General features: G+C 32.9%; 1 protein-coding gene across 1 annotated transcript in view; it reads right to left on the bottom strand.

Annotated features, from left to right (window-relative positions):
* Positions 1-22467, bottom strand: part of MUC19 (mucin 19, oligomeric) — a 59638-nt gene extending 37171 nt beyond the window's left edge. Inside the window, exons 1-19 of the mRNA XM_089921572.1 lie at positions 22443-22467; positions 21798-21962; positions 18612-18785; positions 16970-17029; positions 16126-16354; positions 15258-15375; positions 14772-14832; positions 14433-14530; positions 12382-12592; positions 11597-11719; positions 11050-11173; positions 9227-9362; positions 7901-7993; positions 7200-7284; positions 6886-7023; positions 6029-6178; positions 4008-4102; positions 3445-3571; positions 1087-1333 (exon numbers count right to left, since the gene is read on the bottom strand). Coding sequence (XP_089777698.1) covers positions 1087-1333; positions 3445-3571; positions 4008-4102; positions 6029-6178; positions 6886-7023; positions 7200-7284; positions 7901-7993; positions 9227-9362; positions 11050-11173; positions 11597-11719; positions 12382-12592; positions 14433-14530; positions 14772-14832; positions 15258-15375; positions 16126-16354; positions 16970-17029; positions 18612-18785; positions 21798-21962; positions 22443-22467 — 2459 coding nt within the window. The remainder of the gene's footprint in view (positions 1-1086; positions 1334-3444; positions 3572-4007; positions 4103-6028; positions 6179-6885; positions 7024-7199; positions 7285-7900; positions 7994-9226; positions 9363-11049; positions 11174-11596; positions 11720-12381; positions 12593-14432; positions 14531-14771; positions 14833-15257; positions 15376-16125; positions 16355-16969; positions 17030-18611; positions 18786-21797; positions 21963-22442) is intronic.
* Between the last annotated feature and the right edge of the window lie 2489 nt (positions 22468-24956).

The raw sequence follows: 24956 nt of genomic DNA, 5'->3' as shown, positions 1-24956 counted from the left end.
AAGGCAACCATAATTTGGAGGTGCTGGCCTAAGTTTTATTAAAAAGGTAATGTACGGATTCCCCAACATCTACAGGGAATGTATCATTACCAAACCCCAACCAAATGTTTTACATATTTGATGGAAAAGAGTTGATACACATCCTTTCCTTTAAAATGACCAAGAAAAATTATTCATTGCTAAGTGATATCTTTATGGAACTAAAGAAAAGAGAGAAGGTGCATCCAAAGTTTTTTTGAAACAACTGCTTCAATTTTGCAGTTATGTTTTTAAGAATTGCTATTTATGTGTATCGAATTAGAAATGTGGATAGACTACTTTGCCCAGACTGCAGAAATCACAACCTTCTTATCCATTACAAAAAGTTACAATTCTTCAGCACCTCCTACTTCCCAGGAACAAAGTTCAAACTCTTGAATGTGCCTTGGTCACTGCCTTCTTTTCCAGCGTAATCCTGTGCAGCAACAACCTGCATGTGCAATACTTTTTCAAACATTTCTTGCATCAGTTCATTCTGTTTACTCCACTAGAAGTCACTCTTCACAACCCAATTTTGTCTGGAAGATTCATCCCTTAGGAAAACTGAAATGCTGGTCTCCTCTGAGAAGTTTTTTATCTCCTGCAGTAGCAACTGGCCCTTTTTGGTACCATATGATAGTATACAAACCTCCTTGCAATATCTGAGTCCAAGACAATGCTCACTCATCTTTGTAACTCCAGGGCTCAGCACAAAACATGGCACACAGTAGATATTTATTGAATAACTCTTTGTTGAATGACAAATGCTGAGAGTCAACTAGGAAACATTGAATATATAATCATTTTGCATTGTCTGTATGTAGTAGCTTCTAGAATATTTTTTCTACTGTCATTTAAAACCAAACAAGAGTGGGATAAATCAGCGATGGCCATTACAGTGTAGTGAACACTCCAGGTAAAAGAGGTAATATCAAACTTTAATAAGAAATACAAAATTTTAAATATGATAGGTCTAAAGAAGACTTCATACTAGCAAAAGACTATTTCTCTGAAAAGCACAGTCCCTTGATTTCAAAGTCATAACAAGTATATTTGTAATTTCCATACCATTTATTGTCATCAATATGGATGAGTTTGCCTGGTTGTATGACCTCGTCATTTATGTAGCAGTCACACTGAGATTTTGGAACACAATTTCCTTCATTAGTCTGGTACATTCCATCAGGGCAAGTGCATCCATCAACTAGAACATCTTCCATATCGCAGCTCCTATCTCTCTCTGACAATGATCGGCAGGAACTATTGCAGGTTTTAACATTGTACCTGAAAACTAGGCCACTTGGACAAGATTGATCTGTTGGTATAGGGAAAAATAATCAACATGTAAATAACCAGGAAAATTAATAATCTTACCTCAAGTTGATGTTTATAGGTATTATAGTGAATTAATCATAATTGAGATTATGAATAATAGAGGAAAAGGTACCTGTCCTTTTTTCATTCTTTTTTTCTGTCATTACTGAGACACTACTATAATGTTTACACATTCTGCTGAGAATAAAGCCCATAAACAAGATAGGCAGTACACTGCTCTCCTGTAGCTTATATTCCTGGGGAAAGGACAATTGTGCTGCATGCTAAAAAAGCAAGATAGGAAGCTCTAAGAGTGTACAGCTGGGAACCTGCACTTAGTGAAAAGGAGGGGGTAGATGGACAGCATGAAGACAGCCTGGAGAAAGGTAATTCTATGTCTGGTAATTCTATGTCTAAATTACAAGAGAGGGAAATTCTTTCAAAAAGCAGAATAGAAGAATAGAAGTAGAAGAATAGAAACTATAAGCCCAGAGACAAGTAGCCTTTAGAACTTGCACGACCCTTGTAAGCAGCTTGGTCTTTAGCCTAAAAGCAATGAATTGCCATTGACTTGTTTTAGACTGGAATGTCACATGATCAGGTTAGTTTTATTTGGTTTTACTTTAAAGTTTATACTGATTTCTCTGCAGAAATTGGATTAGAGGGAACCAAGACTGGATATTAAAGGAGGTTATTGCAATCACCCAGAAGTAAAAGTGACGGCTTTTGAACTAGGTTGGTGGCAAAAGAGATGGAAAGATATGAATATATTTGAAAGAAATTTTGGAGGTGAACTTGGCAGACCTTACTGATTAACTGGATATTGGCTATGCAGTATTAAGATTTATCTATAGAGATGTGTTTCTACAAAAGTTTTTCTTTTTTGTAAACCAAGTACTTCTCTGAAGTCGTTTTTGAATAGTGCAATAAACATTTTTTTCCATTAAATGAAGGATTTATCAGCTTTCTAATAAGAATTTTTTCACTTTTTCTTTACTGAGTACAGTTGATTTACAATATTGTATTAGTTTCAGTGTACAACACAGTGCTTCAAAATTTTTATAGATTATACTCTACTTTATATTTATCACAAAATATTTGATGCATTTCCTGTGCTATACAATATATACCTGTAGCTTATTTATTTTATACATAGTAAATTTGTACCTCTTAATCCTCTACCCCTATATTTTCCCTCCCCTTTCTCCACTGGTAACCACTAGTTTGTTCTCTATATCTGTGAGTCTATTTCTTTTTTGCTATATTCACTAGTTTGTTTTATTTTTCAGATTCCACATAAAAGTGATAACATACAGGGCTGCCCTGGTGGCGCAGTGGTTGAGAGTCCGCCTGCCGACGCAGGGGACACGGGTTCGTGCCCTGGTCCGGGAAGATCCCACATGCCACGGAGCGGCTGGGCCCGTGGGCCATGGCCGCTGAGCCTGCGCGTCCGGAGCCTGTGCTCCGCAACGGGAGAGGCCACAACAGTGAGAGGCCCGCATACCGCCAAAAAAAAAAAAAAAGTGATAACATACAGTATTTTTCCTTCTCTTTCTGACTTTAGTGTAATAAATATTTTAAAACAAAATAAGATTTTTTTTCTGGCCACGTGGCAAGAGGAATCTTTGTTCCCTGACCAAGGATCCAGCCTGTGCCTCCTGCAATGGAAGTGCAGAGTCTTAACCACTGGACTGCCAGGGAAGTCCCCAAAGTAAGATTTTGTAAACATAGTAGTTGAGCCCTTAGCTTACTAATTTATTTTTTCAAAATAAGTTATTAATATTTGACTATGAGTTAAAAATGCATGTCAGAACATTATTTATATTTCGGCATACAAAAGTTGAACAGAAACATATATTTATATATAAATGCATATATATTCTGTTCTTGTTAAAATATGAATGTATTTAATCAAGATAGAAGAAATAAACCAAGAAGTAAATATGCAAGAATTGCAAAAAACATATTTTTTGAAAAAACATAAAATCATCTTTGAAAGAACAAAGTACAGACTTGTAAATACACATGCTTAAAGTACACCTAGACACACACACTCACACACAACTGTGTAAAATTGAGAGGAAAGTAGAGTTATCTAAAGCCTCTGCTTACCACAAAGCCCAGCCCTCCATCCTATCATGTAAGTTTCCTTCTCAGCACATGCTTTCACATAGTTGCCTAAAATCGTGCACAGGCAGTCTTGACTATTTTCACAAGTACAAGTATATTTTTTGCATTCCTTTAAAATAAGAAACAAATTTATATTACATTATGAAAATATTCAGAACAGGAAAACTGTGTATAACAAATCAGTTCATAACCACTCCTCTTCCCTGAAAAACGTATGTCCTTGAAACTTTTGGAATTACTTCTTTTCAAAAATATACAAAATAGCAAATCAATTATTAAATGAGTTTTCCAAGAACTTAGAAAAGACAGAAAAAGAAACTTATTCAAGACTTTTCTCATTTGGGGTTATTTTCCAGTACCTCTTTTTGTTTTGAGTTGGTATATCTAACAATTGAATAAATTAGTATAATCCAATGTTAAATTTAAATATATATCTTAATCTACTGACAATGGCTGCTATTTGAACATTTTTAATATCTCATGCTGCTTTTAATATTATCAAAATATTTCTCAAAAAAAGCTGTTAATATCAGACCCTCACATACCTCTTGATATGGTTTAGGGTCCACAACTGAATGGCAGGAAGCAAAAGGCCCACTCAAATCAAGAAGAATTCCACAGTGCCTTTCAGCAAACCTTTCTGGAAGAAAATTAATGAACCACATATTAGATCAAAAATGTCATAATTTTTTGATTAAAAGAGAAAGTGTAAATTTTTAACTTTTGTCTTTATTAAAACAATTGTGTTTTTAAAGTGTTTTGCTATAATTTGTTATCACTATATACAAAAATAGCATGATATAATCAGAAACTATTTAAACTTAGAGGCAAATCTTTATTAGCTTTGGACTTTTATATTAAATCAGTTAACATTTTCTGAAGGGCAGTTTCTATATAAAAATATGAATAAGGGAACCAGAGTATTTATTTACGTACCTTTTAATTTAAAATACATATTTATGTCAAATTATGAAATGTTAGTACTGTCACCCAAGTAGGTCAGATCAGTGTTTCTGAAGGTCATACATTAGGACAACCAATATCAATAATTCAGATACGCTAATTTTATTTTTAACTGCTTAATTGATATTTGGTTGGTTTATAAATAACTAGTCTCAGATTAAATTAACAGAAGAGAAAATTCACAAAAATAGCATCTGAGTAGAAAATGTTTTGCTCAGTGATTTGCAGATTCTTAAGGATGATGACCATGACTAGGACAAACATTACTAAAATTTTTTTTAACTATTTGTTGATTGGCCTTTAAAAGTTACTGTCACCAGGAAGCAATAAAGGAAGATGACTGAACCTATTTAAAGGACATTGAGGCCAATTATGAGGCCAAACTTGCAACCAGGTTTCACTGTTTTTTTGTAAACATTATTAACATCTTATTAAAGTATAGTTTAATTTTCTGTATTTTATTTTATTAAGTTATATATAAAACACTGAAAATTGAGTCATTTACATATCTCTCAAAATTGTTAACATATAGTCTGCTTAACATAAATTGGCTTGGTTTCTATGAGATATATATGTTTTTTACCTATGCTCATTTTTTTCATTGCAACACCCACAAAACAAAATAACAACAATTAAAACCGTGAAATATGTATTACCATGTTGATGTTAATGCATTTACCAGCTCATCTTTTAAATCAAAACAAATAGATGAAACTTTCAAAAGGAATCGTTTTAGTAATTTTAAAATATTATTAAAAACTGATCAGACATTTGTTTCAAATATGCAGATTAATTTAGAAATAACTAATTAACATATCATCCTAATACATCTTAACTTACCTTCCGTTGCATTCCATTACTTATGAAAGAAGCAACATAAAGTGAAGTATGTATTAAAATCAGCAATACTAGGGGAACAATCAGAGAAAGACTTGGACTCAAAACACTTGGATTACACCTTATTAAGAACACCCTATCTAAACTCCATTATCGCCATCTACATTAATGGAGATAATAACCTCATCTATGTCCTTCATGAATATTTGTGGAAATAAATTGAACTAATAGGTATGAAAGTATTTGGTAAGCTAAAACATGAGCTGAATCATACAAGTGTACAGTTTTCCCATTAAGATCTATATTTGGGGTTTGGTATACATGATGGCAATGGTTAGGAGACCTGGATCTAACTATAGCTGCATCATTAAGTGTCTCAGCAGTTACGGTGAGTCTCACTATTCAAAGAAATGATGACTTCTACAACTAAATAAAATAGGAATACTAATAAACTAAGTGATAGGTAAAGTCTCCTCTAACCCTATTATTCTATAACCATGGAGAAAACTGTATAAGGAGGAAAAGAGTAAGTACAGAAAAAGACAGCTGTGTCTTTTCCTCCCTCCATTGCCCAATGAGACATGTTTTCTAAGAGTGTCATCAACCAGCCCGATTGTTTCTCCACTGTTCCCTCTAAAACTGGGACAGTACAACAAATGCTAGCTGAAACCAGGATTATCTGGTAGTCTCATATTATTACCAGAATAAGTTTATAATTCCAGTACCAAATATCTAATTACAGAGTTTGATGTTCAATTGACATTACCTTTTTCTATACTGACGCATGAAGCAGTGTTTCCTTTAGGACAAGGCATCATTTCCCAAGAATTAGCAAATGCCTGAGATGTCTTCTCTAATATATTCTGACTTGACATGAAATCATCCTCTGCTCTGTTGTTGTAGGAACCACAGAGTCCTGTATAAAGCACAGAACAAATTTTAGCATTTTCTCATCTTCTTTTTGGATTCATATTCAGTTCTTTACTCAAATCAAAACATGTATAAGCCACATGAGAGTATTGTCTTTCTTATCTGGACCCTTCTGACCCATGAGTTACATTTTTTTTCTGTGTATAAATGTCACCTTCTTAAGCAAAAGCATATTGCAAAAATTTAGATGGTTTTAAATGAGTAACTGTAGGATTTGCCATCGTTTCTTTGTTTTGTTTGATATTTGGACAGTATGTAAGAGCTGATTTCTATAACAGAAAAACTCAGTAAAAGAAATGTAATCTACGAGCAGAAAGACAAGTTATAATAGCTTGTATTTGAAACTTGATTTTCAAAGATTTATATGTATAATATTTTCATTTATTCTTCTACAAGTCAAAGCTTTAGTAACATATATTAGCAAAATGAAATAACAAAAATTATCAAATCTCACTTAATAAATCCTTAATATAAAAACCTTAAAAATTTTAAATTGTTGAAAACCATTAGGAAATAGATTTTGTAATAAATAAAGCTGTCCTCACTGTATGTTAGAATTATTTTACTGCAATATGGAAGGAAAGATTAAGTTAAAATGCCTTATGGTCTAATGTCATTAATTGAGACAACTGAAAATTACACTAGATGTTTACAAGAGCGCCTTGGAAATAAAAACATATCTAGACGACTTACCTACGGTGTCTGTGAATTGGTTGGGTGGCATGGAAACATATAATTGCATCACAGGAACAATTTGTATTTGCAGTTTTCCATGAAAGTATGTTTCTGCCTGAAGGTATGAGGAAGATGCATTGGAGATCTGTATTTTTTCTGTTAAAGTAATAATTTATATTAATAGCAACAATTGACATATTAAACAGTTTTTGATTTCTTAAAATGCTTTTATACTTTAATAGATTTTAAAAAGCAGAAGCATTTAATATCCTTAAAGATTGAATAAATTAATGCATTTTATATTTATTTTAAAATGGTATTATTAAACTTACCTGAATAATAATAACCTTGATTTCTAATCTTGTCATTTGTGACTGTTCCATCTCTATTGAATATGTATTTTTCAACTGGAACAGACTAGTATTTAAAACACATTGTTAGTTCATATTAATTTACAATATTAATTCATTTTAGTGTAATATATGAACCTGAAATTTTTTTCCATAAAAGTTTAATTGTAATGGATTAATTTATAAATATCTAAAATATAGATCATTTTTAAAGCATTTCTTATATCAATTCTTTGAGGAGGATTATAAAGGACTTTTCATCCCTGATTTGTAGATGAGGAAACCAAGACCCAAGAAGGTAACTTGGATTTCCAAAGGTCAAACCACTTGTAGGTACCAAAGATCAAGCTAGGTGACCTCCCCACCATATAGGTCATCTCCACTTAAAATGATAATTCCAAATACATGAAATTCTAAACAAATATAAATGTCTTCTTAAATGGGCCATAGATTTTAATAATCGAATAAGCACATAAGGCTGACCTGTAATTAGCACATTAGTTATGTGTCTACGTTAATTTTGATATACTTAAGGATCCTTGGAACTATCCAGCTCTTCCAGAGACTTTACCAATCTTATTTATGCTTTTAATTTATACAGTAAAACCTCTCTTTTACAACCTGAAAATTCTGAATTTGTGGAGTAACTGATTCGATTTTGCTTTAGGAATCTGATTACTTACCGAATTCAAGAGGAGTGTAACACTATTTAAGCACGTTCCTGACTGACCACTTGGACATGGACGAAGCTCAACACTAATAGACCAATCTTTATCCTGTTAAAAAATGCATTTCATGTAAATGTTTATTAAAATGTCATTGAATATATGCTATTACTATGTGATTCATTCACAATGCATGTTTGCATTTCAAATATGCAAAAGGTTTACATCTTATCATTCTGCTCTGAAACTAGAAACCTAGTTCAGTTAATGGCACAGTCTAGGATTGGCCAAGAGCTTTACAGATGGTTCAAGTTTCTTGCATCTAAGACTATCTAAGTAGTCTATAACTGGTGGATTTTTATAACACTATTTTTTATTTTTCTTTTAGCTTTACTTTTCGTCTTCTCCACAGGAATTGTGCTGCATTATTGAGACTAATAGGACTTAGAGGGAACATAGCTTGTTTATTCTCTGGAAAAATCCATGATGTCAACTTAAATCCAATGAGAGAGGTATTTAATTTGTCAACCCATAATAAAAGTCATGCCAAACATTGACTTCCAGTTTTCATTTCAAGATCTAGGAATCTCTAATCTATAAGAAGCAAATATTCTATATATTTTGACATATTTCCCTCTCACTTTGCCCATCCCCTATTCTCATGGATTATGTGAGGAGTATTACAAAAAAGGAAAGAAGATTTGGAAAACTGACTTTTGATAGCAGCAACTACATTTTTCAGATTACTGGTCATTGACCCACATCTCTCACTTCAGGAGTCACAAATTCTGCTCATCTTTGTTTCTGACCAGGAAGATTCAGTAAAATTTCCTGTTCTCATGCTAGCTAAAGGTACAAGCTACGAAATAGAATCCCCCTTTTATTGAACTTCAGATTACTTAAAATTTTAATATTGAAAAGAGTTTAAATGTAAGGATAACCTCTATCATACTGTTATATTATAAAAACTAAAAATAAATGTAAAAGAATAATGATGAAAGAAGAAGATCCTTTATGGAATGTAAAAGATAGTTTCATTTGAGGCACTAATGAACACATGCAAAGAAAAGTAGAAAAAGGAAAACTTTTCCCGGTGTATTTAGAAAATTATTAGCAATGAAGGAGATTTTGATTGTTTTTGTTTATCAAGAATTTCTAAGGAGCACAGGTAATAATCATTGTAATGTCAATATGTGACCGAAAGCAGATACTGAAATACACAACCAATGATTGAAGGGATGTTTGTTATTTTTAATAGTAAATAAAGATAAAGATTGTGTTTTTAAATCGCTGAGAAATAGTTTGATGTATTAGTTTTCTCAAGTATTGTAGACTGTTACGTACATGGATGGCCAAAAAGTGACAGTTTCCATGATGATTGTATTTAACACCATCAAAGGTGGTAATCAAACTTCCTTCCACCTTACATCTTCCAGGACATAACATTTTAGTGCAAGACCACTTTGCTTCTTGGCATGTGCTGTTAAAATGCAATGGTTATGTTAAAGGTCATCAATTATGTTTTCTCTATGGTGAAAATAAATAACACAACATTAAAAAATCATAACTTAAACTACGACATCTAGTTAAGTTTTCTTACACCATTTTCATTCCCCACCCAACATCTCAGCTTTGATAAAATGTCTCATTGACCATGGTATCCTGGTATTTTAAAAGACTCTAATTCCATTGACCAAAATAATAACTTCTGCCTGCATTAAACATATAAAAACTTGTAAACTGGATTTCAGGAGTTTGTTTAAATGGAACACGTTTCACTATTAGTATTAAAACACCTGTTACATGCCACATTATAGACCTGCACTGTCCAACATAGTATAGAGACATAGCTACTGATTATGTGAAATGCGGCTTGTCAGTCCAGATTGAAATCTGCTGTAAATGTAAAACACACACAGACTTCTAAGACTTAATATGAAAAAAGATTGTAAATCTCTCAACATTTTATACTAATTTCATGTTGAAATGATAATATTTTGGATATGTAAAGTACATGATTATAATTAATTCCACTTGTTTGTTTCTTTTTGCTTTTTAAAATGCATCAACTAAAAGTGTTAAATTATATATGTAGGTCATATTTGTGGCTCACATTATATTTCTCTTGGACAGCACAACTCTACACATTCAATAAATCATAGCTCTTGTTATTCATAATTATTATTAATATACTATTACCAGACTAACAGAACATTGCCTATTTATTGAGAAAATATTACAGTATTAATAATATATTGGTTTTCATTTAGTCAGTTTATTTCCTCACAAGGACACAGTACATTCTAGAAAGTCCTCTGAAGTCCAGCAGATATGTGGAGTTTCAGAGAAAAGGCATAATGAGGAACAAGGAAATCTGTCTGGTCAGAATATTGTTCCTGAACGCGAAAGGAAGAATCAAGCTATTCAACTAAAAGAGAAATAATCTACACTAACGTTTGGCACATTAAAATCCTATCTGGAGGTTTGGAGAGCACTGGTTTAATGGGATACAATTAGCAAAGTTTATATTTTTGTTATTGCTGTTGCCTCTTCTTCCCTTTCTCCCCTTCACCCCATTCCTTTCCAGCCTTCCCCCAAATTTGCAAAGCAACTTTATTTTCCTTATGTAACGTAGTAATGTGGATAAGCTTTACACCAATACTTCTTGTGGCCAAGGTGACAGAAAGTACCAATAAAATGTCAAAAGTATAGAATCTAAAAAAAAAATCCTATCTGGATTAAATGTATCTTCACCAATGTAGCCTCATATAAAAATTATTTGAAAAGTGTTGGGTTGTTTCTAATTGTATATTTTTAAATATTCTTGGAAATTAGCATATTGTTTCATTATTGTAACCATACTTTTGTATTATGCTTTGCTCTGTTTTGCAACCACCAATCGGTTTACTATTCAAAACACTATTTTAGTTAGTAAAAAAACATTGTCTTTTAAAGATACAAAGAAAGCTCATATATTTTATATAAAACACAAAGCTTTCCTCAAAAATTGAAAGACAGAATATCAACACAGAAAATGCCAGAAGTTTGTTTCTTTTTTCTGAAAAGTTTATTTTACATGTGGATTTAGGGAATTACTTCAAATTACATTAAAATATTAGTATTATGTCACTATCAATAAAATGTAGACCAAAAGCACACACACATACCACTGAGAACCACAAGAATCTTCACGGATTTCTCCTGACTGATACACCTTTCCATTAGATTCACAGGGACAGTCAGCCTTCAACACGCATCTCCCTTTCTCTCCAATATCATCCAATAGATAACCTAGAGTACATTATATAAAGTTAACCTTGAAACTATATAAACATCAGTAAATTCTCAAGCAGTGTGTTGCAAAATCACTTTTGAGGTTGTTCTTTCAAGTGTAAACATGCACTTAAAATGATAATTTCTATTTAAGAAATTTGAGAACTGGCAAGAGTATAGACAATTTTCGGAGCCACAGAGCAGTCCTTTTGAGCCTAATACAGAGCTAGCGAATCATCCGTGTAGTACCATGGCCCTCAGGTATAGTAGAGACAGAAATGCACATTAACTTTAAAAGTCTCTCTACCCCTCCCCTGCAGTATGCTAGAAGGATGGATTATAAATAGGTAATAATTTATTCATTAAATATCTTGTTAGAAACAAGATCCCACTATAACTGAGTCACTTCATTTTCAATTGTTTTAGTGTAAATAGTATTACCTTCTGGGCAGGTGCAGCCACTCACACATTCAATGCCTTGAAAAGGAGCCACATTAGAACAAGTTGCAGGATTTGAGGGACCACATTCTTTGTAGATATGTTTTTCTGGGCATCTAGGTTTTTCTGGAGAAATATAGAAATATGTATACATGGAAAATAAATGTGATAAATACATAATATTCTAATGTGGGTCTTTTCAAATGGGATTCTTTGAGTCTACTTTTCAAGATATGTCAGTTTTTAAAGATATTCAGTACTAAATTATGCCAATTTCCTATGCATTATTTTATGATACAATATTTAATTTGGAGGAAATGTATATTATATAGTATCATTTTACCTTACTTTGAAATTGATATTCTATTTGTATTTTAACTTATAAAGACTGAACTAAGTATAAATGAAAAGTATATTCATATTTGTATGAAACTCATTTAGATTTTCTAATTTTCTGAAAAAATAATTACTCATCAACATACTTTTCATAACTTTTTCAGTTATTTTTTACAGAGTTTTTACAGAATTTCACAGAATTATTCATTTTTCCCAGTGACTTTTACTAATTATAAAGTTCCAAATTAAGATCTTAACACAAAGCACTTGTAGCAAGTAACCCCACAAAATGGACCTCAGTTTCCTCACAGGTACGTGTCAGAGACAAGATTATGGTCTCTGAGGTTTATTCCAGGGCTTAGGCATTTGACAAGATTACTTTGAAACACATCCCAACTTTAAGTGCTATAGAAGCTTCCTGATTTGGAATCTACAATATATTTGAAACCTACCACAAACCACGTTGGGATCGTCTCTCCAGGATACATAGGTGCCGGGACCATCTGATGAACAGAGGCGGGACAATTCTGCATAAGTGTCACAGGTGGATTTTTTGTCTCTACTTTGGCAGTACTCATCAATGCAGATCATTTTGTAGTTGTTGGATAAAGTGCCAACCTTTCCACATTTCTCAAAGTAGGTTCCAATAATTTTGTTACAGTGCTAGGAAATAAAGCATGAAGTTTTAAGAAAACATAGGAAAAATGAAGAATCAAATGAGTATTTTGGGAAAGATAAATTCAGAAATTTATTTTGCATAATACCCTGTAGATTTGACAGGAAAATTCTTGAACACTGGTTGAAATGGGGAGTTTTGAATCATTACATTTGATACAGTGACTCCTAAAAGAAAACTTCACCTCTGATACTTTTGATTGCTATATAAGGACTTCAAAATTTGTTGTACCTAAACTCATCCAAAATTTCTCTAAAAGTGACATGAAGTTTAGAACTTGAGAAAATGAAAGGGGTGAGAAAAGGAAAGGTTGTCAATGTCAGAGATTGGGATGGTGAATGATTGACACCACAATACACAGAGGGATATTGACCCTTTAACTGTCAGTCTGCTTATATTTGATGAGCAAAAAAATAAAATGGACTGATTCTGTGCTTTCTTGGTGGGGGCCATGTGAGTCTGCTCTGGAAACAACATATCTGTTCTCATGTTGTTTAAGGAAGTAAAGACATATTGTCAAGCACAAAAAGTTCAAATTTCAAAATATTTTAATTACCACATAGCTTTTTGCTATCTTAACTATGTTTGTTTTCAGAGAAATATAAAAGCTACTAGCAAGCAAATAACACAGTTTGCACCAATTAAGCCCCAGGACAACTGATAACATTCTCCAAGTGAGGTATAAAATTAAGTGAAATGAAATCTTCAAAGATTGTTTTTTTTTAATGTACTATACTTTGTGTATATTTCTCACTAGATTACAGGTTTCTTTGGAGCAAGAAATAGAACTTTATAATCCCTAGGCTTAACACAATGTCTTGTACATAGTAAGTTCTTACTAAATACACATTGGCTTTAATATAAATTTGTATACTCATTCAACTAACATTTTTGAGCAACCAGGCATAAGTTCTCACACACTGTGCAACTACCACAACAGTAAAACCTAATCTCTGTCAACACAGAGCTCATAATCTCTTAGGAAACATGTGAGAAAAGCATGAGGAATTTTTATAGATCATAAGTACCAATGAGTGACATAGGGTAACAGAGGAAAGAGAAAGCAACTCTGACTGCAAAACTCAAGGAGCATTTCACAAGGAAGATAGCAGATGACCTTAGTTTGCTTTGCTAAAAGATGACAAGGTGGTTATAAATACAATACCCATTGTCAATTAAAACACAAGTCTCTTCTACCTATACTATTCATACATATCTTGGTCTTGAGAATTTTGTTCTAGATTGAAATAAGAATATGTGAAAATTCCTTCAGTCATCAAATGAGTGCAATCTACCAAATTCAACATTAAGAGTTTCTACAAGTGCAGAAAATTCAGAATAAATGATGACTATTTTCAAGTGGTGTAGTCAAAAATATTATCTGTAACTTTTTCAGAAAGAAGGTAAAGTACACTGGAGATGACAATTCAGACTGGCTATCTGGGGCGAAAGTAAGGGAGTGAGAGCAGAAAGTAGTTCTTAGGAATGCACTACAGGGATTTCTAAACTGTAAGAGTCAAGTCAGTCCTTATTAAGAAATAATCACGGAGAGGTGAAGCATATCAGTTTACAGACCAACTAAAACACTGTTCAAAGGAAATTAGAATTGTTACACTCATATATAGCAAATATCATTTAAAAAAAAACACTTATTTTAGTATCTACAGCTAAACTAAAGCAGAGGAACAGACCACAGGGACATTGGAAAGGAAGAAATGGCAAAATTCTAATAAGGTCTGAGTGTTAGAAAAGGATGTTGGCTATCCAAATTGAAACCAAAGGGAATATTGTTGAAATCTGCTATTAAATGAAATATATATTTCTTACATGCACTCCATCTTCACAAACTTGATAGCTTTTGGTAACAGCTTTGGGACAATTACCAGGAATTTTACTATTGTCAATGTGCTCATTAATATCTTCTCCTTGAAAAGAAAGCAATGTTAACTTCAAGATATTCATTTTATATATATATATATATATATACACATTATTTTTAAGATAAATATGGACTTGACAATATAAATATATTTTTTATTTTAACAATTTCTCATTCTATAGACAAATGCAAATTGTTAATTGTTAGATTTATCCAAATATGAAAAATTACTTTATAATTTCCTTTCGGGAGGCAATTTCCTTAGACAAAATGCATTGAAATCTTACCTGGAATGCTGTTGAAGTCACCACAAAGACCACAAGTTGGATACTGCTTGTGAAGAGTGAGCTTTAAAAAAAGATTACGTGTATGTTTATAAAATATTGAAAATATCTCAAGACAAAGTTTAACCAAACCAAAAGACAGGCCCTCTTCATGTTCAATTTTACCTAAGCTGGTTACTTAGGAATGTATTACAGGGCCTTTTCTAAAGGATTTAGATTTAGAATTTCGCAAGATCCTGACTTCACTTTTACTAACTGTGTCTTTGGGTGGATTATTTAACTTTTATTAGCCTGAATTTCCTGAGTTCCATCATCTGTAAAATAAGATTAATAACCATATTTTAAATATTAGATAATCCTTAGTCAGTGCCTGATACATAGAGATTTCTCAATAAATCTTAGCTCTTATTTTCCTTATATTGTATTATTTTATAACTGAAAGTAAAGAACAAAAAGCACAAACTATAAGAAGATCATAGATGGACTTACTGAGAGTTTATTATTTTCATCCCACATTAAAGACAGGATTCCTCTACGGCTATTCAGAACATTATGTTCTCCATATTTCTTAATGTGAATCATCTTATTGTCATATGGTATCTGTACACTGAAAAGTATAAAATACAAGTACATATAAAAGGTGTAAGAACAGTATTATTACATCATGTTTTTTTCTGGTAATTCATGTTTCTATATTTAGTATCATAAATATAATACTGCTAATGAATAGTAAAGTTTTTTTTGTCTGATCATTTCAGAAGAAGAGACACAATGGCTTTCATCTGATTTTGGAAAGACTTGCAAGGAACAATGAATAAATCTTTGAGGCTTTGGAGAAATGAACAAGAAGAAACTGGTCCATTATAAGAATAAAATGATTAAATAATTTGAAATGTTCACAAGCAGAATATCATGCCTCACTTTCTTATCCTGAAAAATATTCAAATATGTCAGCCCTTCCAAATATAAATTGCTACTTCTAAAAACAATGGCCTAAGTTTCAATGTATTGTAAAAGCTCAAATTTTTATTTAGCATTAAACATGCAAATGAAAATTGAAATATTCTATTAACAGTTTTGTTGAATATGCATGTTGCCCCAAATCTAGATACTCAAAATAGTCAAACAACAGAACTACTCTTTTTTTCCCACCTTGTGATAGGAATAAATATAATATCTTATAATCCCACATATAGCAAAGTCTTATACATTTTACAAGAACTTATTATAAATATCAATATGAGCACCAAAATAGGAAAAGAGTACTATCTCTCCCCTAATAAACCTTTTATTTTCTTTTTGCTCAGGTTACTTCAAGTGATTCTATAGTCTTTATTCAAAACACTGTGACATTTACCTTTCTCCATTAACTAAAATGATATTGCCAGCAATAGAGATGACATTACTGTCTACTATAACTGTTATTTTTTCAATCTCACTATCATTGTTTCGTTTGATCTCAATATTGAAATCTCCTCCAGATTCAACACAGTGACGGCAGAAACTATACGTGCATGAAGACTCAAAGGAAAAGACACGGCCGTTGAAAGCTTTATATGCTCCTTTGCCCCAAGTAGAAACTTCACCTACAAAATATTTAGGGTAGAATATTCATTATTATTTAGAACAATTAATGTAGCTTCTAGTTTCGGTTTTTTAAGTGTTTATGTACCAAGAAAAAAAATCACTGAAAAGTACTATTCTCACATCCACCTTAAGTTTGTATTTTTCTTTCTTACTGAAAAATGTGCTAAAAGTAATACCTGAGTACTTGCAAATACCCAAAGTTGGCTAAAACAAAAAAAGTAAAACATCTTGTTTCCCAGTGGAAAAGGGAAATTGTCTCAACTACGGGAAGGGATATATGAAGGGAAGCTGTGGTCTGTTTGCTCGTTTGTTTTGCTTTTTGTAGAGCTAGTTTTTCTGATGTTGTCTGAGTGGGTTATCATTAATATTAAATAAGTATAAAGAATTATATTATTTCTCTCTATACATATATGTGTATGTACATATGTATGTGTGTGTATATACGTTATGTGTATGTGTGGTGGGTGTCTGTGTCTGTGTGTGTGTATAAAACAGATAGATGATGGAAAAATTTTTTAAACCAGTTTCAAATTTTCGATACTTTGAAACCTCATTAGGTACTGGTTGTCTTGGTCATATAAATATGGATATAAATCAGAGTCATTTTTACTTACCAATAGTTGTGTTTGTTTCTGAGTATTTGGGGGTTGCTTCTGGAATATGGGTTCCTTTTCCTATTCAACACAATGCATAGATTACTTAAATTACAAAATTGACTTTAAATATACAGGATATTTGGTCTTCTACATGGGAATTTAAAAGTTGGTATTGAAGGCCATCAGTGGGTTTTTTTTAATCCTAAATATATAATTTGATTTTGTGACAGCTATGATTTGTCAAAGTCATATGTATGATTATCTTTGAAGCCCATATTTTTTCTAGTAGCAATCAGCCACAATATGTTCAGAAATCATTAACAGTTTATTCATTTTGGGTCATGTACAATTAATAACATATGCTGCATTCCTTACAGAACTATATTTTCAACTTCAAAAATAGAATATTTGTAGTCTATTTTTATTGGAAAATGCTACCCAAACAGGCCCAAGATAGATTTTATTAAATCAGCCTACTGTATAATACTAATAACTCAATCATCTATATACAAAAATAATCAATTCTCCTGATCAAAGGGAAAAATTCATAACCTTGAAACTTTGTTTCCCATTATCATTTATTTCCAATGCATGGACCCTTTTATGCAACCAAGTAAACACATGAAGTCTTAGAGCAAGGTTTAAAAGCAAGCCGAATAGAATAGTAACAACAATTTTAAAAAGTGAACATTTTGATAGAATTTTAAAATATTTTTCACAATGCCATTTATGTATATCTTAAGCCACTTCTCTTTGCCCAGGTTGAGTGATAATAGATTAAATTCTTAATTTATTTATAAAATCATTCTTTAAATACTATATCTAAAATATAAAGGGGAAGTTGTATTGTTTTATTTAGGTTCTATTAAGATATAATTTAATCTTTCTTATTCAAAAAATTGTTTCAAATATCCATTTGGTCATCTAAATTTTAGTACTGGAAGAGGAGAAGCACTTAGATGTTCAATGCTACATGAGAAACACATAATAATATCAAGCCCTAGCAAATCAATAATCAACAGAACATCTTACATATACATTATAAACACTGAACATTAAAAATCAAACTACCTGGAGTGCTGAGTAGTCCAGAAGTACTGTAGTCAGATGAGCTTGTGACACCTATTTAATAGAAAATGATTAGGCTGTTTATGTGTATAATTTTATCTGGTAAAATATGAAAAAAATATTTTTAGATTTGATGTATAAACCATAGATCCAAGTTCAGCAATGGAATGCTAGCAGACTTAAAACCACGTGAAGCTATATAAGAAAAAAATATTATCAACTCAACAACCTGCTGGAGTAACAAAATTATAAGCCTCACTATTAAATGAACTGACACCAAATTACTTTATTCCAGATAAATTGCCTTAAAACTTGTTCAGGGAAAGAGAAAAGGGTTGTGTAGACAGGGCTCCAAGTCTGATATTTCAGTTTCAACCAAACTTACTCCCACTTTGAATTGCTTTACACTTGGGAAACCTAGGTACCATTTCAAGATGTCAACTGAATAAAGGATTCTGCATTCACAGAAACTGGAAGTATTAAAACTATTAATCTAGATGAACTGAGATGTTCAATCTCAAGATGTCTGATATCAAGAGACATTAATGTCTCTGTCCCTTAGGAACAGAGACTGAGAGGATATCTGAACTACTGGCATCAGAGCCAAAGTCTTTATGTCTACCCCCAACAGATGTACTGCCACTCATTCTATCCCCTCCAAGTTCATTGATTCCAAATCCCTGTTGACCAAAAGCCCCTAAATTGGATTCCAAATTTCCAGAGCTATCACCAACAAAGGTATTCCCAATTCTCAGACTGGTGTCACCTGAAGAATATAAAATGATCATCACAGAGCCTACTGAAAACATTCTATGATTCAGAAGTTTGTATATACAAAAATGAGATATCAATACCTAAATCATTGGAAATGGATCCTTCAGATCTAATCACTCAATTTCCTTCAACTGTTCTGGTACTAAAGCTGCTGTCACCAAGTGAACTCAAACCAGAAGCTCTAAACCCAAATGCAGCATCACCCCTTCTAGCTCCAAGTTCCCAGCCAAAACACCCTGTTCCAACTGATGAAAAAATCAAGATGTTATTAAAAATTAATCTTTTTTAACTAATTAATTTGTTGTTAAATGTAAAGAGAAGTATTTTAACTAATTAATTTAATTAATTTAAATTTTTTCTAGAATGAGTCTTAGTTGGAATACCTAAGCTACAGGCATCTAAAACCTATGGATTCACCCCCAACAGATCCTCTACTGCTAATTTCACTCCAATCAACTCTACTGACTTCCAATCCCTTTTGACCAGATGTCCCCAAACCAAATGCTAAATTTCCAGAGGCACTGCTACTAAATCCAGCCCCTCTGCCTATGTTGGTGCCTATGTTCAGCTGTCTGCTGAAATTAAAAAAGATTGTCACCAGGGAATATTTAGGTACAACTTATGAGTCAATACTTTTTATGCACAAAACCTAAAGAGTAGTACTTAGATCACTGGAACTTGATTTTCCAAAGCTCCCTGTTTTATTTTTACCATAGCTTTTTATTTTCAAGATCACTGACACCAACTCTGCGTGAGCCAGAATTACCAAGACCGAATCCAAATTAACCTGCCTTTTTACCATCAAGTCCAAAATCAAAAGACAAATGGAAACTTAAACTGTAATCAGGAGCAATAAACAAAGGATGTAAATCATTTGTGTTTTTTCTTAATAGAGTCTAGATCAGAATTCCTGAGCCTCTGAAGTGAGAGCCAAAGCCAAAGCCCAGCGAGAACAAACTCCTTGCTCTTCTTCCTGTTTCCACCAATTTCCACGTCTTTTAAGATAAGTTGCTCTGACACCAGAAATACCTATATTTACTGTACTTTATTGACCCTCACTTCTGTCACTGACTTTAATTTCCAAATATAAAAAGTTATTTATCCACACCATTTTGTTTATTGAAAATATAATATAAAACAATATTGAAAACCATTTTGAAATAAAAATCACTATAACAAATTTTAACACTTTTGTTTTGCTTATCACCTCCTAATTCTTGACCGTAGATATACACATTTGACAGTTTCAAACATTCTTGCATTCCTTTTCAAGACAACTAGTTCAAATATGAGTAATAGAACTTAAAAAGTCAAATTCATACAGAAACATGAGACCAAAAAGTTTCTGTTTCTTATGACAAAACTTGGGAACAAGAGAGTTTAGGTGGCTTTACCAAAGTCCACAGAAGGTTAGTAGAAAAGACTGGATAGAAACCAGATCTCTTCATTCCAGGTCCAAGTCCCTTCATAAAAGCATTCAATCTATTGTCCCTTCTAAAAGCATTCAATCTACTTGCCTCTTCACTAAAATGTTTAAATTGATTTCTGTTGAAGATAACACAGATCCTTTAAGAATCAAACATAGTTTAAAAATCTTTCCCATGAGTCCCTCCAACACTAAATCTGTATTGGTCAAAAAATAACCATCAGTTCCTCCTTTGCTAATTGACTGATTTTTCTGTCAAAAGCAGAAACTAAGAAACAACTTAGAATACTTGTTTCACTGGCAGCGGAATTACAACTGGCTAATCCATTTACTGAATTCACACCAAATCCATTTGGCCAGACGGACCCCAACCAATTTTATTTTTATTTGAAGCAGTGCTGCAAATTCTGTACCATCAGAGACACTGTTGGCAAGACCACTTGCTAAATTGGTTTTCTCTACCATACAAAAAATAATTATTATCAGAGAACAGTTGCATTCATTCATATTATACAAGAAATTAATCTATACACATTGCTTGAACTAGGCCTTCATTATAGTTTTGAATGTATCATTCCCTCCCTTCCACATATCTTTCCATATATGATTCCACACAGTGTAACTAGGGGTGTGCATGGCAACCAATTTACCATGAAGTTTGAGAGAATTCCATAAGAAAAGTGAAGCACTAGGTTCATTTAAGATAAAGTTTCAATATATCCTATAGAATATGAGCAAACCATTCACACCTCAGTGTTGTAAACAAGAGCAAATATCTGTGTTAACTTATTAGTCATACTGAGCTTGTCAATCCCAAAACAGATGACTGAACAGATAGGAAACCTTTGTGTCTTTCCTGAAGAGATTTCAACCGTATCCCTACACCTAAAACTGCTTCTCTCTTTTCAGTTATCACCACCTGGACTCAAATATTAAATTTTAATATAAAATATTGAAGTTATCTTCTTCACTGTATCTCCTTCTTTCCGACTTTTGCAGAGGTACAAAATACAGAAACTTCAGGGACCAGGCAAGTAAAGGAAAAGTTTGAATCAGCCAATAGGTAGAAGCATATTGAATCAGAGAGGACATGCCTCACCAAATGAAAATTAAAATTATTTTCCAAACAAAACAAAATTAAAGGCCACAAACAAACTGTCTAAAAACCGTACTTTATAATATTGCTTGGCAAACTGAGTATGCAATTTCAAGAGAGAATCTTGGTATAGAAAATGGATTGTGGTTGCCGACAGAAACATGAGAGATTCTGCACTAAAACTGGGTCCAGGAAGCATTTTAAATTATTAGTTTATAATCATAAAAATGATTGATCTTCACAATAATAGTAAGAAAGATAGCATAAGAAAATAAAAATTATCAGGAAGAATTTAATTTAATGTAAACTGCTTTGCCAAAATTCTCTTAAAACAGAATTCATCACTCTCATTGGCACTGGAATTAGTGCCTTTAGCTTTTCACTGTTACTATTAAGGCCATGTGCTGCTAATAAAACAAAGATGATTAGATTATCCCAAATGAAAAAAGCACTTCTAGGTCAGTATTTTTCTCCAACAGTACCTGCTGTGGTGTCTTTTAACTCTAAACTGTTGACATCCTGAGGTTCTCTCGACCTGTCTTCAGCTTCTCCTTGAGCACTAAATCCACTGTTAAGGAGTGAACCAACAAGAGATTTCTTTCTCCTGTTTGAGCCACAGAAGGATAAGCTACTGAGCAAAAAAGGACCTAATGCGAATAACAGAAGATTGTATTTGAAAACAGTATTGCTAGCACTATAAAGGGTTATTGGATTGTGACACTATAATAAGCCATATTTTATTTTGTGTAAGTGCCTTTACTCTGGTGGCACTTGGAACAACATACACCCCTTATTGACTTAATCACTATGCCCATATCTTTTTGTCATAGTTCTAAGACTTCAAGAAAGAGATGAATAGAGTTGTGAAGATTTAATTGATGTGTAGTAGAAATTCTTCCTTTCATGGACAGGGCAGAAACCTCCCCATCTGCTTCATTGTCTACCGCTAAGCTCCAAGTTCCATTGTTCAACTTCCTGTCATCAAAATATTCTACCATGTTGGATCCACACTGTCCTTGGCTTAGTAACAGCTGATAAATTTAAAATAACATACCTGATTCTCTTTTCCATATTTCTACAAAGAAAAAACGATGAAAACATTTACTCATAAATTAACATTTACTCACCTCCAAGTCTTAGCTTAAATGTCATCTCAGTGAGACATACTCTGACAGTGTAAATTTGCAACCCCCATTTTAATCCTCCCAATTATCATTATATTACTCTAATTTATTCCATAGAAATTGTCACCCTGTAGTATATCATGTTTACTACTTATAATGTTTATTGTTTATGAACTGTCTCCTCCTTCCAGATTTTAATCTCTATAAACTCAAGATTTTTGCCTGTTTTATTCACTGGGGTATTCCAGATGTCTTGAAATGTGCCTGAACCATAAAGAACACTCAATTAATATTTATTTAATAAATGCATTCATCAACAAAGACCTTTTATTAAGGTAATATACGCTGAATTACATGAGTTATTTTGCCTTTCTGTCATACCATTTATGTTTTTTTAATCTCTATGATAAAATTAAAGTACTTTAGAATTAGGCCTTAATAACTATGATATTCTTGTAAATTTGTGGAAGACATGCATTTTGGTCACTAAGTAGACAATAAAATAAAATGTGTGATTTGTAAGCAAAACTTGAAGACTATGTAAGAGCAAATACAAATAAAAATAAGAGACAATTCTCTCTGTTGACAATAAGGGAAGAGAGACTCTCCTCGTTTTTAGATCATTTACTTTAGAAAATTGTGAGTTCTTTGTCTACACCTTTAAAATGTTTGTAAATCTTTTTAAAGGTTATATAAGTAACCCAAGAATGTTTCTTCGAGGGATTGGTGACCATCTTTTTGAAATGCTGTCATCAAGGGAGAAAGCTCCCCTATGTCCTAGGTGATATGAACATAACTTCAGCTGGTGTCTGGCTCCAAGCACAAACCTACCTCTTTTATGATTTTAAAGATACAAGAAAGTACTTTTTTTCTTATAAAGGCAATTAGCAAACACAGGTGGCTACCCCAACTACCAAGCAAATTTAGGACAAACCATGTGTGACAATTGGTGATGTCAAGTGCTCTTACTTGAGGACTAGTTATTGTTCATCTTGAGGACAGGTATGTAGTGAGTTGTATCTGCCTGGCTGTATAAAAGGGTGAGATTTCTTTCTGTCCTGGCAGTCTCTCCATCAGATTGCCTGTGACGTGTATCACATTCCGGTTTAATGCTTATTCAGTAATAAAACTGTTTTCCTTCTCTTCTACTTTTGTGGAGAGGTTTTCTGGGGTGACAGGAGATTTTGTTTTAAATTATCTTTCCTCAACAACTCTTGCACTTCTTAGCCATTTTCCATGTTTACAGCAAAATTATTTTTCTACAGCAAACAATATACAGGAATAAAATATTAATGATTTTGAGAATAGTAATGAGCTAGTCTACTATGTAGTTGGATGAAGAGGCCCCCAACATTTAAAACATCATGAAATTATAATATTTACTTATTAGTGTTTGGTTTAGGAGGAATTCAAGTGCTGCTTAAATTACAGCCAATTTGTATTATTATGTTATTAAGTAATCCTCAAACCACTATTACATTTACAACTCTTCTCCATATAGAGCTTTTTTCTTTTTCTGAGCTTTCCCTCTACCTGCCTTACTTCACTACACACTCTTCTCCTTTCCTCTTTTATCCTCTCTCTCTCACTGTCTTTCTTCACTGCCATGTACTTTTATAACTGCATCTTGAAATCTAAATATCTCAGTTTGATGGAAAAGCAGAAAGAAATAAGGCCATATTCAGTAGTGGGAAATATATGAGCTTTTGAGTCAAACTCATCTGGGCTTCCAAACTTGCAATCAGAATGGAATTTGATAGGACCTCCCTTAAACTCAGACAAGAGGGGTTCCTACTTTAAGCCACACAAGTTTCACTCTGACCTTCCTTGAGTCATGGTCCTCCTTAGAGGGCAAAGAATACAGACATAGGGTCAGGTGGATATGCTAACCCAGAGCTAGGACCATCTTCCCTCCTCCACTGTAGATCATACTAAGGCCCTAGGGCCCTGTAGTCTCAAGCATGTTACCGTCTTTCTCAAGACGGTCTTTCCAAGGTTAGACCACATCACAGGAATGAGAACCCCTAGGCCTGGGGGGATGGCCAGGAGGTGGCTGTTTATAGGAAAAGTAGATGGAACTGAGACATGCAGGTTAGGGTATCCCTCTATGTGTGTGACAAAGCAAGGAATGGAAAGGGCAATGGGACAGGAACATTGGCAAGGGTACTGCCCATCCCATTCTTGGGTTGAATTCCAGTGATCTGAAAATTCTGCATCGGTATCAGGCCTTCCAGGTTGTCACAAATATATTTTTGTCAAGGTGGAAGAAAAAACACATTTTAATTAGATGTTTTTCTTTTTATTTATGCATATGCTATGTAGACATTCATTTTTATTCTTGCCCCTGGCTGTGCCCTTGACCTGTCCTTGGATAAATTATTTAATACTTCTGAAACAAAGTTTCCTTATCTATTAAACTGAGAGTACATAATAAATGAGGATAAAACAATATCTACTTCATAATATATTTATTAATTAAGTAAAAGAATTAAATGAGATGAAAGCACCTCTCACAGT

The sequence above is a fragment of the Delphinapterus leucas genome, chromosome 11 (assembly GCF_059928025.1).
Source record: "Delphinapterus leucas isolate spDelLeu-1000000601 "Yukka" chromosome 11, BTC_Dleu_Yukka2, whole genome shotgun sequence".
Classification (NCBI taxonomy): domain Eukaryota; kingdom Metazoa; phylum Chordata; class Mammalia; order Artiodactyla; family Monodontidae; genus Delphinapterus; species Delphinapterus leucas.
The sequence above is the reverse complement of the archived record's forward strand: the minus strand, read 5'-3'. Positions and strand labels throughout refer to the sequence as shown.